The sequence below is a fragment of the Solea solea genome, chromosome 13, assembly GCF_958295425.1.
Source record: "Solea solea chromosome 13, fSolSol10.1, whole genome shotgun sequence".
NCBI lineage: Eukaryota > Metazoa > Chordata > Actinopteri > Pleuronectiformes > Soleidae > Solea > Solea solea.
In genome coordinates, this window is record NC_081146.1 from 1,597,328 (window position 1) to 1,616,442 (window position 19,115).

General features: G+C 40.5%; 1 protein-coding gene across 1 annotated transcript; it reads left to right on the forward strand.

Annotated features, from left to right (window-relative positions):
* Positions 1 to 639: 639 nt before the first annotated feature.
* Positions 640 to 13,568, forward strand: mtx1a (metaxin 1a). Its single transcript, XM_058647876.1, has 8 exons — positions 640 to 733; positions 4,043 to 4,112; positions 4,659 to 4,738; positions 8,426 to 8,518; positions 10,600 to 10,782; positions 12,265 to 12,341; positions 12,456 to 12,616; positions 13,160 to 13,568. The coding sequence occupies exons 1-8, from the start codon at positions 653 to 655 to the stop codon at positions 13,390 to 13,392; spliced, it is 978 nt and encodes a 325-aa protein (XP_058503859.1). The 5' UTR covers positions 640 to 652; the 3' UTR covers positions 13,393 to 13,568.
* The last annotated feature ends 5,547 nt before the right edge of the window (positions 13,569 to 19,115 follow it).

Sequence of the window (19,115 nt, forward strand, 5' to 3'; positions counted from 1 at the left end):
AACTGGGGAAATATCTGGAACCTTCCCTACAAATACCTCCTTAGGAATAAAGTAAGAGAAGTCTTACTTAAAATCATACACAGGTATTATCCTGCTAAGCAATATCTCCTCGGGTTTAAGCTCGGCACATGTGTTAGCCGTAGTTTATGTGGAATATGTCCAGAAACAATGGTGCACCTGTTCTGCCAATGTCCCAACAACAACACTTTTTCTCTGATTGACTTTGTTGTGGAAAGATGTACTGTTTGGTTTCCATGACAACAAAATAAAAAGCAGTTAGAATTATACCTAATTAATTTGTTGATCATTCTAGGGAAATATCATATTCACCAAACCAAATTTAGTAAGTCTAAACATTCTTTTATTGCGTTTGGTAAGGAAACAGAACAGTACATCAAAACCATCTATGATTCAAAGAATAAGAAAGCTGCTAAAACTATTTTTAATGTATTTATTTGAATCTTCCTCTGGCTCTGCTCTTGACTAATGTGTCTGTATGTATTAATGACTCTGTTTGCGTTGTGTTATTGTTTTGTATCATAAAGGTTCAATACATTTTTTATTAAAAAAAAAAAAAAAAAAAAAACCCACGACAGAACGGAAATGACGCGTGTTTCTCCTCCGAGGTGAAAGGTCACTTTCCGGAGTAAAGATGGCGGCGCCGGACGAGTTGTTTTGCTGGGAAGGAGACTGGGGTTTACCGTCCGTCAACAGAGACTGTCTGGTGGTTCTGGTGAGTCTGAACCGCATTGAACCGGGTCGGTTTACCGGTAGTTTGTCCTTGTCGTAGATTGACATGCACAGTCAGAGTCTCAGAGTCATGTGTTCATTCAGCCGCGTTCAGAGAGACAGGTGAAGTTAGTTTCAGGTTGGATATTCCGGATCTCGCGGCGCTCTTAACTTCCGCGGTCCATCAAAAAATGAGTGTTTAAATGCTCCTATTTACATTAAAACAATGAATGAATAAGTATGTGAAACATCCAAATAGAATGAAAATAGGCGTATCCTGATTGGGCTGTGTAGTTCTATGATTCAAGTCACCTGGAAGAGGAGGACACGCCCATGTCCCACCCAGTTCAACAGGATGGACGCAGTGGCTGCATCATTATTGTTTTCATCATCTTCATTTTAATTTACACCAATAAAACAAATGTGTACAAACATGTGTCGTCATGTCACATGATCTATAATGTGTCGCCATGTCACATGATCCGTAATGTGTCGCCATGTCACATGATCCGTAATGTGTCATCATGTCACATGATCCATAATGTGTGATCATGTCACATGATCTATAATGTGTCGCCATGTCACATGATCCGTAATGTGTCATCATGTCACATGATCCGTAATGTGTGATCATGTCACATGATCTATAATGTGTCGCCATGTCACATGATCTATGTGTCGCCATGTCACATGATCTATGTGTCGCACTGTCACATGATCTGTAACGTGTCGCCATGTCACATGATCTGTAATGTGTCGCCATGTCACATGATCTGTAATGTGTCATGTCACATGATCTATAATGTGTCGCCATGTCACATGATCTGTAACGTGTCGCCATGTCACATGATCTGTAATGTGTCATGTCACATGATCTATGTGTCGCCATGTCACATGATCTGTAACGTGTCGCCATGTCACATGATCTGTAATGTGTCGCCATGTCACATGATCTGTAATGTGTCATGTCACATGATCTATAATGTGTCGCCATGTCACATGATCCGTAATGTGTCGCCATGTCACATGATCCGTAATGTGTCATCATGTCACATGATCCATAATGTGTGATCATGTCACATGATCTATAATGTGTCGCCATGTCACATGATCCGTAATGTGTCATCATGTCACATGATCCGTAATGTGTGATCATGTCACATGATCTATGTGTCGCCATGTCACATGATCTATGTGTCGCCATGTCACATGATCTATGTGTCGCCATGTCACATGATCTGTAACGTGTCGCCATGTCACATGATCTGTAATGTGTCGCCATGTCACATGATCTGTAATGTGTCATGTCACATGATCTATAATGTGTCGCCATGTCACATGATCTGTAACGTGTCGCCATGTCACATGATCTATGTGTCGCCATGTCACATGATCTATGTGTCGCCATGTCACATGATCTGTAACGTGTCGCCATGTCACATGATCTGTAATGTGTCGCCATGTCACATGATCTGTAATGTGTCGCCATGTCACATGATCTATAATGTGTCGCCATGTCACATGATCTGTAATGTGTCATGTCACATGATCTGTAATGTGTCATGTCACATGATCTATGTGTCGCCATGTCACATGATCTGTAACGTGTCGCCATGTCACATGATCTATAATGTGTCGCCATGTCACATGATCTGTAACGTGTCGCCATGTCACATGATCTGTAATGTGTCATGTCACATGATCTATGTGTCGCCATGTCACATGATCTGTAATGTGTCGCCATGTCACATGATCTGTAATGTGTCATGTCACATGATCTATAATGTGTCGCCATGTCACATGATCCATAATGTGTCATCATGTCTCATGATCCATAATGTGTCATCATGTCACATGATCCGTAATGTGTCATCATGTCACATGATCTATAATGTGTCGCCATGTCACATGTTCTATAATGTTTCGCCATGTCACATGATCTATAATGTGTCGCCATGTCACATGATCTGTAATGTGTCATCATGTCACATGATCCATAATGTGTCATCATGTCACATGATCTATAATGTGTCACCATGTAACATGATCTGTAATGTGTCATGTCACATGATCCATAATGTGTCATCATGTCACATGATCTATAATGTGTCGCCATGTCACATGATCTATAATGTGTCATGTCACATGATCTATAATGTGTCGTCATGTCACATGATCTGTAACGTGTCGCCATGTCACATGATCTGTAATGTGTCATCATGTCTCATGATCAATAATGTGTCATCATGTCACATGATCCGTAATGTGTCGTCATGTCACGTGATCTATAATGTGTCGCCATGTCACATGATCTATAATGTGTCATCATGTCACATGATCCGTAACGTGTCGTCATGTCACATGATCTGTAACGTGTCGTCATGTCACATGATCTGTGACGTGTCTTCATGTCACATGATCTGTAACGTGTCTTCATGTCACATGATCTATAACGTGTCATGTCACATGATCTGTAATGTGTCATTATGTCACATGATGTGTCATCATGTCACATGATCTATGTGTCGTCATGTCACATGATCTATAACGTGTCATTATGTCACATGATATGTGTCGTCATGTCACATGATCTGTTATTACTTTACAATGAAGAGCAAACACCTGTAACGTTCCATTTTAATGTTATTTATTCATTGTTTTAATGTAAATATGAGCATTTAAACGATCATTTGTTGATGGACCGCGGTGGTTAAGAGCGATGAGTCGGATATTGAGCAAACGATCAGGGTTTGCGAATGGAGGAGGGTGCAGTGACTCACCTGAGGAACAGTGACTCAGCACGTTCACTTTGTAAATCATGGACTTTAGTGTGGGAGAGTGAGTGTTTGTCTCACAGTGATCACATGATCACGTCTGTCTTCATAATATTATTATCATGATGGCTGCTGTCACTCGTGTGTCCACCAGATGGTGACACATGACTGTGAATCTTTATTGACTTGGTGTATGATAACAGCAACAACAACAACAACAACAATAATAATTTACTGATCACAACACAGAATCAATGACTCAGCTGAAAACTCACACCTTTCTGTGTCCTTCTGTGTCTCTGCCTGTCTCACACGTGAGTTGACAGTGTGTCTGTAGGACATGAGGGGGCGTGGCTTCAGGTGAAGGTGTCTTGTCATGGTTGTTGAGCTCAGACACGATGAAGTTAAAAACGTGGTTTGTTCAGTGTCTTAGGTGAAGAAGACGAAGGTGGAGCAGCAGCTTCGTCTTCATCCTGAAGACAGAACCATGTGATGATGGACGTGCTGGTCATGTGACTATGTGTGTCTTTTGTCCTCAGGCGTACGCTCAGTTCTCAGGAGCTCCTCTCAAACTGAGGAAGACATCGAACCCATGGACGAGTCCCAGTGGTGAGACACACACACACACACACTCACACGTCCACACACACGTCCACTCACACGTCCACACACACGTCCACTCACACGTCCACACACACGTCCACTCACACATACACACACACTCACACGTCCACACACACTCACACGTCCACTCACACACACTCACAAGTCCACTCACACGTCCACTCACACACACACTCACACGTCCACTCACACGTCCACACACACGTTCACTCACACGTCCACACACACATCCACACACACTCACACGTCCACTCACACATCCACTCACTCACACACACACACACACACACACACTCACACGTTCACTCACACGTCCAGACACACTCACACTTCCACACACACACTCACACGTCCACACATCCACTCACACGTCCACACGCACTCACACGTCCACTCACACGTTCACTCAAACATCCACTCACACATCCACTCACACGTCCACACACACTCACACGTCCACTCACATCCACTCATACATCCACACACACACACACACACACTCACACACTCCATGTCTGTCTGCTGTCACAGGTTCACTTCCTGCCCTGAGGACCAATCAGAACTCGACTCTGTCCAGACCCTCTGACATCATCATCCACCTCAGAAAACAGGTAACACCTGAACACTAAGGTAGAACGAAAAGTGCCAACAATAAATAAATAAATACACCATTAAATAATGAAATGTGTCATTAATTAATTAAAATACTAATTCATTTTATGCAAAAAAACATGTATAATTATTTCACTATTTAAATAATTATTTCATGGTCATGTGTTGCAGCGCATCATTCATTTATCTTATCCGTCAAACTCCAAAGCCATCAAAGTCAGTGGGCGGAGCTAACGCTGATCTAGTCTGATCCATTGCAACATAGCAGCAGAGAAAACAAATATAAACCTGAAATAAATGTTTTTCTGTGTGATGGATAGATTTGTTGTTGACGCGTTATTTTGTTTTTAATGTAAATGTTTTGACTTGACAGTTTGAAAGTTTGTATATTATTAATGTTTTATTTATTTTGACTTTGAGTGTCAGCTGAGATTGGCACAGTGACCCCCCCGCGACCCTCCTGTGGACATATTACAGCAGTGTATGTACAGTATATGTATATCTATTTTCCACATGGTACTGTATATTTTTATAAAAATAAATTAATAAATGAAGTTAAATATTTAAAATGAGAAAATAATATATATGCATTTATTAAAAGTGTTGTATATGTTCATTTTATTCATGATGAGGCTTAAGCACTTGGCGCCACCTGCCATTCAAACAGTAGAACAAGGAAGTAGCTACTGTTCCAATTGAAGATATCGTCAGGTACGAGTACGTACTCCAGTAGTACTTCTCAAATATGTACTTCCCAAGTATGCAAGTTCTTGGGTATTGAGAAAGGGCCATTGAGTTTTAGTGGTTGTAAATAAAGAGTATCTAAACCAACCTAGAGGTAAATAGCGCATAGGAACGTGTTCACTAGCTCTTCATCAATCCATGATGTGGACTCGATTTGCCTTGACTTGATGTGCAGGGTAACCAATCAGGTGCTAGAAATCCGTCCACTGACTTTGAGGGGCGAGTTTGACAGAGCAAATAAATGAATGATGCACTGCAACTCGGACCAATTAATGACACATTTAATTAATTAATGACACATGTAATTAATTATTTAATGGTGTATTTATTTATTTATTTTTGGCACTTTCCGTCCTCCATAGAACACAAGACCACCATGTGACAAGAAGTGAAACATTCCATTTAATAAATGTTCAAATTAAAAATGTAATCTAAATATTGTTGTGTTTGAGTGACTTCAGAAAGCACTCACTCTCCCACACCAAACCTCATCGAGAAAATCAGTGATTTTAACATCACACACACACTGCTGCCTCCATCACTAAGTACTAATGCCTGATTTTGTCACTTCAGTGTTTGAAATCCATCATTTCAACGTTAAGTGACACAAAGTGACCACACGAGGCAGCAGAGGACCAGCAGCTAAAATCCCTGATTTTCTCTATGAGGTTTGATGTGGGAGAGTGAGTGCGTTACAAACGTCTGTCTAACAGTGAGATAAAGACGTGATCATGTGACTTTAATATACATGTCTGTTGTCCCACTAAACCACTGGCTGAAGAGTTTCTTGATCTTATTGACTTTTTTAATCTTGAACAGTCTGTGACAGGCCGCACACATGAGCATGGGCACACATTGGATCTCATTGGATCTCATTGGATCTCATTGGATCATTTGGTTGACCTGTTTTTAACATGGAAGTGTGCGATGCAGTGTTCTCTGATCACATGCCTATTTTATTTGAGATCTAATATCCACACCGTTTGCTCCTGTTCGTAAACGTGGTGCTGTTAACACTTCTACTGCTCTAACGCTTTCTGCCGGTTTTAATACTGTTTCTGGGACTCACTGCAAGTCTCCTCCTCGCTTTGAAACTGAGGAGCTGACCTCACTATTTTACTCCACCTGCAAAGTAGGCCTGCACGATTCGCGGAAAAATATGAATCACGATGTTTTAGCTTAGAATTGATATCACGATTCTCTGGCACGATTTTTTTCCCTCACGAAGTGTCAAGTTTATTGCACACATCATATTTGTGGTGACGTTTGAGGTGCTGGTGAAGATTTGTGGTATTACCTTGAGGTGCTGCAACGACGGCAAAGCCTGCCTTGCAAATCACATTAGACTGACCCTCGTCGTCCTGCTTGAACCCGAAATACTTCCACACCACCGAATGCGAGCCTTTTTTCGGATCGAGTTCGGTTTGAGACGAGGTTGGCTGATTCTCATCACGGGTAACTGGGTTTTCATCATCCATTTTTAGTCCTGTCGCACTAGTCTAGTTCAACGATGCTGCAGACTTTCCGAACTACAGCGCTCGCTCCACAAGGGAAACACGTGACTAAAAGGCGCTTTGTCATTGACTGAGGGTGAAACCCTGAGCTTTGTGAGAACCTAACGTTAACCTGCAAAATTAAATGAGAATCGAAGTCATTTCAAAATGAAATTGTGCACAGTGGTGAATCGAGATCGCAATTTTATAACGATTTATCGTGCAGGCCTAGTGCAAAGGCATTCTGGCTACTATTGCTCCTTTTTAAAATGATAATGTGTCACCCAAATGTGAGCCCTGGCTAAATGACACCACCCGTGCTGCCAGACAAGAATGCAGGAGAGCATTTGACGTTTTAAGGGAATTTACATTTACCAGAAAATTGTTAAGTCAACAAATTCAGTATTTTCTGGTATCATTTCAAATAATTTCAAATAACCTACTTGTTAGAAATCTCATCAGAAACCTGTAACAAATTTCTCAAGTATTTTGTGGACAAGATTGAGACCATTAGGACATACATTTCATTTTTAACATGTTGTAGTGCAGCCTCTTTTAAAAAAAAGCCAACTTAGACACCTCTCCACTTTTTAGACCAATTTCCAAACTCCCCTTCCTTTGTAAAGTTTTGGAGAAAGCTGTTTTTATTCAAGTCCAAGCATTTTTAGATGCAAATGCTATTCTTGAGGTGTTCCAATCTGGTTTTAAAGCACTTGAAACTGCACTTTTAAAGGTTTTTAACGATCTTTTATTAACTGCTGATTCTGGCGATTCAGCCGTTCTTATGCTTTTAGATCTCACAGCTGCGTACCGCTCTTGAGTGGTTCAGGACCTACCTGGCCGATCGTAGCTTTTCTGTCATGCTGCATAAACTGCCGCTGTATGTGACTGTATCAGACTGAGTCTGTGCTCCGGAGACCTCCGACACAAGGATCAAGCTGAACACTGCCGAACTGGAAATCAGTTAAAAAGACCTATCCTAAAAACGTGGGTTAATCTTCAACAATTACCAGGGAAATGTCTAAAATCTCAACATTTAAGCATCACACTGTCCAGAGCCTGTGCTCTGGTCATGGAGGACGTACTGAACAAATATTTTTAATTAACTGACACTGAAAACAACTGCTCGTGCTTGTGTGTGTGTGTGTGTGTGTGAAGAATGTCATTCATTTGCATAATTATAATAATAAATATAATAATTATTTTGTATTTAGTAGTTTTAAAAAAAAAAAACGATTAAAACCGAAAATCGGATCTGGTATAAAAAAATCTGGGATTTTATTTGTTGGCCATATCGCCCAGCCCTACTCTATTGTTTTTAAATGTGCTTTATAAATACATTTGGATTGGATGTGACGCAGTGTGTGTCTGTCCTGTGGTCAGAGGACACCATCATCATCATCATCATCATCATCATCGCACTGATCACATGACTCTTGTTTGTTTCAGAAATACAACGCAGATTATGATTTGTCAGCAAAGGAAGGCGCTGACAGCCTGGCGTTCATTTCTCTGATGGAGGAGAAGCTGTCGCCTGCTCTGGTGAGACCAGAGCATGACTCATCTGTTTTTTTAAGCCTTTATAACATGACTCATATTTTATGTGTTTATAACTTGACTCGTCTGTTTTTTTTAAGCCTTTATAACATGACTCGTCTGTTTTTTAAGCCTTTATAACATGACTTGTCTGTTTTTTTAAGCCTTTATAACATGACTCATCTGTTTTTAAGCCTTCATAACATGACTTGTCTGTTTTTTAAGCCTTTATAACATGACTTGTCTGTTTTTTAAGCCTTCATAACATGACTCGTCTGTTTTTTAAGCCTTCATAACATGACTCGTCTGTTTTTTAAGCCTTCATAACATGACTCGTCTGTTTTTTAAGCCTTCATAACATGACTCGTCTGTATTTTAAGCCTTCATAACATGACTCGTCTGTTTTTTAAGCCTTTATAACATGACTCGTCTGTTTTTTAAGCCTTCATAACATGACTCGTCTGTTTTTTAAGCCTTCATAAGATGACTCGTCTGGTTTTTTTTAGCCTTCATAAGATGACTCGTCTGTTTTTTTTTTAGCCCTCATAACATGACTCGTCTGTTTTTTAAGCCTTCATAACATGACTCGTCTGTTTTTTAAGCCTTCATAACATGACTCGTCTGTTTTTTAAGCCTTCATAAGATGACTCGTCTGTTTTTTTTTAGCCTTCATAAGATGACTCGTCTGTTTTTTTTTAGCCTTCATAACATGACTCGTCTGTTTTTTAAGCCTTCATAACATGACTCGTCTGTTTTTTAAGCCTTCATAACATGACTCGTCTGTTTTTTAAGCCTTCATAACATGATTCGTCTGTTTTTTAAGCCTTTATAACATGACTCGTCTGTTTTTTAAGCCTTCATAACATGACTCGTCTGTTTTTTAAGCCTTCATAACATGACTCGTCTGTTTTTTAAGCCTTCATAACATGACTCGTCTGTTTTTTAAGCCTTCATAAGATGACTCGTCTGTTTTTTTTAAGCCTTCATAAGATGACTCGTCTGTTTTTTTTTAGCCTTCATAACATGACTCGTCTGTTTTTTAAGCCTTCATAACATGACTCGTCTGTTTTTTAAGCCTTCATAACATGATTCGTCTGTTTTTTAAGCCTTTATAACATGACTCGTCTGTTTTTTAAGCCTTCATAACATGACTCGTCTGTTTTTTAAGCCTTTATAACATGACTCGTCTGTTTTTTAAGCCTTCATAACATGACTCGTCTGTTTTTTAAGCCTTCATAACATGACTCGTCTGTTTTTTAAGCCTTTATAACATGACTCGTCTGTTTTTTAAGCCTTTATAACATGACTCATATTTTATGTGTTTATAACTTGACTCGTCTGTTTTTTTTAAGCCTTTATAACATGACTCATATTTTATGTGTTTATAACTTGACTCATCTGTTTTTTTTAAGCCTTTATAACATGACTTGTCTGTTTTTTAAGCCTTTATAACATGACTCATATTTTATGTGTTTATAACATGACTCATCTGTTTTTTTAAGCCTTTATAACATGACTCATATTTTATGTGTTTATAATATGACTCGTCTGTTTTTTAAGCCTTTATAACATGACTCGTCTGTTTTTTAAGCCTTTATAACATGACTTCTCTGTTTTTTAAGCCTTTATCACATGACTCGTCTGTTTTTTAAGCCTTTATAACATGACTTCTCTGTTTTTTAAGCCTTTATAACATGACTCGTCTGTTTTTTAAGCCTTTATAACATGACTCGTCTGTTTTTTAAGCCTTTATAACATGACTTCTCTGTTTTTTAAGCCTTTATAACATGACTCGTCTGTTTTTTAAGCCTTCATAACATGACTCGTCTGTTTTTTAAGCCTTCATAACATGACTCGTCTGTTTTTTAAGCCTTTATAACATGACTTGTCTGTTTTTTAAGCCTTTATAACATGACTCGTCTGTTTTTTAAGCCTTCATAACATGACTCGTCTGTTTTTTTAGCCTTCATAACATGACTCGTCTTTTTTTTAAGCCTTTATAACATGACTTCTCTGTTTTTTAAGCCTTTATAACATGACTCGTCTGTTTTTTAAGCCTTTATAACATGACTCCGTCTCTCACACAGATCTACACGTTTTGGATCGAACCAAAGAACTACGTGGACGTGATTCGCCGCTGGCACGCCGAGCACATGCCGTTCCCGCTGAACTTCTTTCTGCCGGGGCGGATTCAGCGGCAGCAGCTGGAGAAGCTGCGGCTGCTGCGAGGAGAAGACGTCCTGGAGGCGGGGGAGGAGCTGGAGAAGGAGGTGAGGGTCATGTGACTGTGTGAGTGGTGACATCATCACCTGCAGCAGCAGAGTTTCCATGTGAAGCTGCTGAAGCTGCTGTTGTCAGTGGTCGGAAAACAAATGTGCAGAGAAGAAGGAAAATGACGGCAGTGTCTGCTGTGGAAGGAGGTCGGAGGTCGGGGAACGTGGACGGGAGGTCGTTCCACACACTTTCACAGTCAGTGACGGCTCCAGTTTCAGCCGCAGCTCAGCGTTAAAACACTCTGTGGCTTTGAGCTGGAAAAACACACGGCATTCTGGGAAACGGAATTAATGAGAGGAAAAATCCAGTGGAAGAGAAAACACAGAACTGACACTCACAAAAACACACAACTGCACAATATCTCCACAGCCTGAAGAATAACCTGTTGTTGTTGTGTTGTTGTTTTTCAGTTGTACGCTGACACTGTTGTTCTGGTGTTGTTGTTTTTCAGTTGTACGCTGACGCTGTTGTTTTTCACTTGTACGCTGACACTGTTGTTGTTTTTCACTTGTACGCTGACACTGTTGTTTTTCAGTTGTACGCTGACACTGTTGTTGTTGTGTTGTTGTTTTTCAATTGTACGCTGACACTGTTGTTGTTGTGTTGTTGTTTTTCAATTGTACGCTGACACTGTTGTTGTTTTTCAGTTGTACGCTGACACTGTTGTTTTTCAGTTGTACGCTCACACTGTTGTTTTTCAGTTGTACGCTGACACTGTTGTTGTTTTTCACTTGTACGCTGACACTGTTGTTTTTCAGTTGTACGCTGACACTGTTGTTTTTCAGTTGTACGCTGACACTGTTGTTGTTTTTCACTTGTACGCTGACACTGTTGTTGTTTTTCACTTGTACGCTGACACTGTTGTTGTTTTTCACTTGTACGCTGACACTGTTGTTGTTTTTCACTTGTACGCTGACACTGTTGTTTTTCAGTTGTACGCTGACACTGTTGTTGTTTTTCACTTGTACGCTGACACTGTTGTTTTTCAGTTGTACGCTGACACTGTTGTTGTTGTGTTGTTGTTTTTCAATTGTACGCTGACACTGTTGTTGTGTTGTTGTTTTTCAATTGTACGCTGACACTGTTGTTGTTTTTCAGTTGTACGCTGACACTGTTGTTTTTCAGTTGTACGCTGACACTGTTGTTTTTCAGTTGTACGCTGACACTGTTGTTGTTTTTCAGTTGTACGCTGACACTGTTGTTGTGGTGTTGTTTTTCTGTTGTGTTTTTTTCAGTTGTACGCTGACACTGTTGTTGTGGTGTTGTTTTTCTGTTGTGTTGTTTTTCAGTTGTACGCTGACACTGTTGTTGTGTTGTTGTTGTTTTTCAGTTGTACGCTGACACTGTTGTTGTGGTGTTGTTTTTCTGTTGTGTTTTTTTCAGTTGTAAGCTGACACTGTTGTTGTGGTGTTGTTTTTCAGTTGTGTTGTTTTTCAGTTGTAAGCTGACACTGTTCATGTTGTGTTGTTGTTTTTCAGTTGTACGCTGACGCTGTTGAATGCATGAATCTTCTGTCTCAACGACTCGGATCAAACAAGTTCTTCTTTGGAGACTCGTAAGTTTGTTTGTGTCACATCAGGGCGGAGTCAGTGGTGTCAGGGCGGAATCAGTGGTGCCTGACACGTGTCAGGTTGTGACTGTGGATGAGCATGTGTTTGTGTCTCTGCAGGCCGTCCTCTCTGGACGCCTATGTCTTCGCTCACCTGGCTCCGATCCTGAAGGTCCAACTGTCCAACAATAAACTGCAGCAACATCTGAAGACACTGAGCAACCTGAGTAACTTCTGCAACAACATCCTGCTGCTCTACTTCCCCAGAGACACAGGTCCAGGTGAGACACACTGTAAGACACACAGGCACAGGTTAGACACAGAAACACAGGTCCAGGTGAGACACAGACACAGGTGAGACACACAGAGACACTGTGAGACACACACACAATTGAGACACACAGAGACACTGTGAGACACACACACAGGTGAGACACAGAAACACAGGTCCAGGTGAGACACAGACACAGGTGAGACAAACAGAGACACAGGTGAGACACAGACACAGGTGAGACAAACAGAGACACAGGTGAGACACACACACACAGGTCCAGGTGAGACACAGAAACACAGGTCCAGGTGAGACACACAGACACCGGAGAGACACTGTGAGACACAGGAGAGACACTGTGAGACACACAGACACAGGTGAGACACTGGGAGACACACAGACACAGGTGAGACACAGAAACAGGGTTGTCCTTTTAACATTAATGATGTCCATGAGATCCATTATGTCAGTGTGACATCCCATCAACAGGATGTCTCACTGAGGACACGTGTGGACAAAGTCTCTCAGACTCCCTGTGGCTTTTGTTTTTCAGACACCGCCCCTCAGAAGACGTCCTCTCACCCTGAAGGGGGTGGAGACTTTGACCACGTCCCAAACAAACGCAGGAAGCAGTTGTTTTCGGCTCTGGTGGCTTTGGGCGCCATGTTAGGCTACGCCCTCTTGACTGGGATGGTGTCCATCCAGCACGTCCAGAGGGAGGCGCTAGAGGAGCCACCGGACATGCAGCCCATCAGAGCCCACGACCACGAGGACGACGGAGACTGAGGACGCAACGACGAGGAAGAGGAAGATGTTTCTGGAATAAATAATAATGATTCTCTTTTGAAGATAATAAACTAAACCTAAACATTTTGTAAATATTACCTGATTGTTTTTTTTTCTTTAAAGTGAATCATTTTTGATTGGTCAAAAAAAACAATAAACCAAAATAATAACAAACACTTTGATATTCTCAGTGATGAAGAGGAGGAGCATGATGATGAATGAATGAATGAACGTTTGCTGGAGCTTGTGGTAGCTGCAAATGAAGATCGTAGCAAAGGATTTTCTGAGTCACATGTTCCAGAACATTCTGACAACACACACGCACGCACTCACACACACACACACAGACAGACAAACACACACACACACACACACACCTCGCCTCTCCACCCGTCCTGACCGGGTCTGGACCCCCGGGACAAACAGCTGCACAATGACGCCATCACGCAGGAATTATGTGTCTCTGTGTGTGTGCATGTGTGTGTGTGTGTATGTCGTACAAACTGCTGCTTTTGGATGGGGGTGGGTGGAGTTTCCTTCTCCCCCTTCCACCTGCTGTTAAATACAGGTTACCAATGGCAACGCTCCAGCAGGAGAAACAAACACTGGTGAAGACACACACACTTGTCTAAAAAGTTTTTTTCTGTCCAGATTCAAAATGAAGAAAAAGAGTTTGTTTTTTTTGTTTAACAAAACGGAAACATGACAGAAACGTCGCAAAAACACAGAAACGTCACAGAAACGTCGCAAAAACAGAAGGGTCGCAAAAACACAGAAACATCGCAAAAACACAGAAACGTCACAAAAACACAGAAGGGTCACGTAAAGGTCTCGGAAACATCTCAGAAACACAGAAATGTCACCGAAACATTACAGAAACATTGTAGAAACACAGAAACGTCGCAAAAAGACAGAAACGTCACAAAAACACAGAAACATTGCAAAAACAGAATCATCACAAAAAAACCGAAACGTCGCAAAAACACAGAAACGTCGCAAAAACACAGAAACGTCACAAAAACACAGAAACGTCACGTAAAGGTCTCGGAAACATCGCAGAAACACAGAAATGTCACCGAAACATTGCAGAAACATTGCAGAAACACAGAAACGTCGCAAAAAGACAGAAACGTCGCAAAAACACAGAAACGTCACAAAAACACAAACGTTGCAAAACAATCGTCACAAAAACACAGAAACGTCGAAAAAAAACACAGAAACGTCGAAAAAAAACACAAACGTCGAAAAAAAACACAGAAACGTCGCAAAAACACAGAAACGTTGCAAAAAGACAGAAACGTCGCAAAAACACCGAAACATTGCAAAAACAGAAACCTCACAAAAACACAGAAACCTCACAAAAACACAGAAACGTCGCAAAAACACAGAAACGTTGCAAAAACACAGAAACGTCGCAAAAACACAGAAACGTCGCAAAAACACAGAAACGTTGCAAAAACAGAATCGTCACAAAAACACAGAAACGTCGCAAAAACACAGAAACATCACAAAAACAAAGAAACATCGCAAAAACACAGAAACGTCACAAAAACACAGAAACGTCACGTAAAGGTCTCGGAAACATCGCAGAAACACAGAAATGTCACCGAAACATTGCAGAAACATTGCAGAAACTTCGCAAAAAGACAGAAACATCGCAAAAACACAGAAACGTCACAAAAACACAAACGTTGCAAAAACAGAATCGTCACAAAAACACAGAAACGTCGAAAAAAAACACAGAAACATCGCAAAAACACAGAAACGTTGCAAAAAGACAGAAACGTCACAAAAACACAGAAACATTGCAAAAACAGAAACCTCACAAAAACACAGAAACGTCACAAAAACACAGAAACGTCACAAAAACAGAATCGTCCCAAAAACACAGAAATGTCGTAAAAACACAGAAACATTGCAAAAACAGAAAGGTCGAAAAAACACAGAAACGTCACAAAAACACAGAAAGGTCACGTAAAGGTCTCGGAAACATCGCAGAAACACAGAAATGTCACGGAAACATCGCAGAAACACAGAAATGCCGCAGAAACACAGGAAGGTCGCAGAAACACGGAAAGGTCGCAGAAACACAGAAAGGTCGCAAAAACAGAAACGTCACAAAAACAGAAATGAGCAAAACACAGAAAGATCACGGAAATATCGCAGAAACACAGACATAGCACGAAAAAATCGCAGAAACTCAGAAATGTCACAAAAACAGAAATGTCGCAAAAACACAGAAAGGTCACAAAAACACAGATAGTCACAGAAACACAGAAATGTCACCGAAACATTGCAGAAACACAGAAACGGCGCAAAAAGACAGAAACGTCGCAAAAACACAGAAACGTCACAAAAACACAGAAACGTTGCAAAAACAGAATCGTCACAAAAACACAGAAACGTCGCAAAAACACAGAAAAGTCGCAAAAACACAGAAACGTTGCAAAAAGACAGAAACGTTGCAAAAAGACAGAAACGTCGCAAAAACACAGAAACCTCACAAAAACACATAAACGTCGCAAAAACACAGAAACCTCACAAAAACACAGAAACCTCACAAAAACACAGAAACCTCACAAAAACACAGAAACGTCGCAAAAACACAGAAACGTCACAAAAACACAGAAAGGTCATGTAAAGGTCTCGGAAACATCGCAGAAACACAGAAATGTCACGAAACATTGCAGAAACACAGAAACGTCGCAAAAAGACAGAAACGTCGCAAAAACACAGAAACGTCACAAAAACACAGAAACGTTGCAAAAACAGAATCGTCACAAAAACACAGAAACGTCGCAAAAACACAGAAACGTCGCAAAAACACAGAAATGTTGCAAAAAGACAGAAACGTCGCAAAAACACAGAAACCTCACAAAAACACAGAAACGTTGCAAAAACAGAATCGTCACAAAAACACAGAAACGTTGCAAAAACAGAATCGTCACAAAAACACAGAAACGTCGCAAAAACACAGAAACGTCGCAAAAACACAGAAATGTTGCAAAAAGACAGAAACGTCGCAAAAACACAGAAACCTCACAAAAACACAGAAACGTTGCAAAAACAGAATCGTCACAAAAACACAGAAACGTTGCAAAAACACAGAAACGTTGCAAAAACAGAAAGGTCGCAAAAACACAGGAAGGTCGCAGAAACACGTAAAGGTCGCAGAAACACAGAAAGGTCACAAAAACAGAAACGTCACAAAAACACAGAAACGTCGCAAGATACAGAAAGATCACGGAAATATCGCAGAAACACAGACATATCACGAAAAAATCGCAGAAACTCAGAAATGTCACAAAAACAGAAACGTCACAAAAACAGAAATGAGCAAAACACAGAAAGATCACGGAAATATCGCAGAAACACAGACATAGCACGAAAAAATCGCAGAAACTCAGAAATGTCACAAAAACAGAAATGTCGCAAAAACACAGAAAGGTCACAAAAACACAGATAGTCACAGAAACACAGAAATGTCACCGAAACATTGCCGAAACATTGCAGAAACACAGAAACGGCGCAAAAACACAGAAACGTCACAAAAACACAGAAACGTTGCAAAAACAGAATCGTCACAAAAACACAGAAACGTCGCAAAAACACAGAAAAGTCGCAAAAACACAGAAACGTTGCAAAAAGACAGAAACGTCGCAAAAACACAGAAACCTCACAAAAACACATAAACGTCGCAAAAACACAGAAACCTCACAAAAACACAGAAACCTCACAAAAACACAGAAACCTCACAAAAACACAGAAACGTCACAAAAACACAGAAACATCGCAAAAACACAGAAACGTCACAAAAACACAGAAAGGTCATGTAAAGGTCTCGGAAACATCGCAGAAACACAGAAATGTCACGAAACATTGCAGAAACACAGAAACGTCGCAAAAAGACAGAAACGTCGCAAAAACACAGAAACGTCACAAAAACAGAAACGTTGCAAAAACAGAATCGTCACAAAAACACAGAAACGTCGCAAAAACACAGAAACGTCGCAAAAACACAGAAACGTCGCAAAAACACAGAAATGTTGCAAAAAGACAGAAACGTCGCAAAAACACAGAAACCTCACAAAAACACAGAAACGTTGCAAAAACAGAATCGTCACAAAAACACAGAAACGTTGCAAAAACACAGAAACGTTGCAAAAACAGAAAGGTCGCAAAAACACAGAAAGGTGGCAAAAACACAGAAAGGTCGCAAAAACACAGAAAGGTCACGTAAAGGTCTCGGAAACATCGCAGAAACACAGAAATGTCACGGAAACATCGCAGAAACACAGAAATGCCGCAAAAACACAGGAAGGTCGCAGAAACACGTAAAGGTCGCAGAAACACAGAAACGTCACAAAAACAGAAACGTCACAAAAACACAGAAACGTCGCAAGATACAGAAAGATCACGGAAATATCGCAGAAACACAGACATATCATGAAAAAATCGCAGAAACTCAGAAATGTCACAAAAACAGAAACGTCGCAAAAACACCGAAAGGTCACAAAAACACAGAAAGGTCACAGAAACACAGAAATGTCACCGAAAACATTGCAGAAACATTGCAGAAACACAGAAACTTCGCAAAAAGACAGAAACGTCGCAAAAACACAGAAACGTCACAAAAACACAGAAACGTTGCAAAAACAGAATCGTCACAAAAACACAGAAACGTCACAGAAACACAGAAATGCCTCAAAAACACAGAAAGGTCGCAGAAACACAGAAATGTGACCGAAACGTCGCAGAAACGTCGCAAAAACACAGAAATGTTGCAGAAACAGAAATGTCGCAGAAACACAAACGTCGTAGAAACACAGAAACGTCGCAGAAACACAGAAACACAGAAACGTCGCAGAAACACAGAAATGTTGCAGAAACACAGAAATGTCGCAGAAACACAAACGTCGTAGAAACACAGAAAGGTCGCAGAAACACAGAAATGTGACCGAAACGTCGCAGAAACACAGAAATGTGACCGAAACGTTGCAGAAACGTCGCAGAAACACAGAAATGTCACAGAAACGTCGAAGAAACACAAATGTCGTAGAAACAGAGAAACGTCGAAGAAACACAAACGTCGCAGAAACACAGAAACGTCGCAGAAACACAGAAACGTTGCAGAAACACAGATTTATGAAACAAACACAACAGACATGTTACATTATTTACATAAAAACATGGAATTATACACATGAACTCCAGGTCACAAAGGTCATGTGGTCACAAAGGTCATGAGGTCACAAAGATACATAAACCTAAAACAGTTTTTACAGATGTGTACAGACTGATGACCTCTGACCTTATGATGGATTCACTCATCATCTTTTGTGTGTGTGTGTATGTCTTACAAACTGCTGCTTTTGAATGGGGGTGGGTGGAGTTTCCTTCTCCCCCTTCCACCTACTGTTAAATACAGGTTACCAATGGCAACGCTCCAGCAGGAGAAACAAACACTGGTGAAGACACACACACTTGTCTAAAAAGTTTTTTTCTGTCCAGATTCAAAATGTTTTTGTTTGTTTAACAAAACGGAAACATCACAGAAACGTCGCAAAAACACAGAAACGTTGCAAAAACACAGAAACGTCACAAAAACACAGAAACGTCGCAGAAAGGTCATGGAAACATCGCAGAAACACAGAAATGTCACAGAAACACAGAAATGCCTCAAAACACAGAAAGGTCGCAAAAACACAGAAATGTCACTGAAA

What these genes read in the sequence shown, in the direction of transcription:
- mtx1a (XM_058647876.1), top strand. Translation starts at nt 653, where the DNA reads ATGGCGGCGCCGGACGAGTTGTTTTGCTGGGAAGGAGACTGGGGTTTA. An exon ending in TCATCCACCTCAGAAAACAG is followed by an intron (nt 4,739 to 8,425) that starts GTAACACCTGAA and finishes TGTTTGTTTCAG; the next exon opens with AAATACAACGCAGATTATGA. An exon ending in AGAAGCTGTCGCCTGCTCTG is followed by an intron (nt 8,519 to 10,599) that starts GTGAGACCAGAG and finishes TCTCTCACACAG; the next exon opens with ATCTACACGTTTTGGATCGA.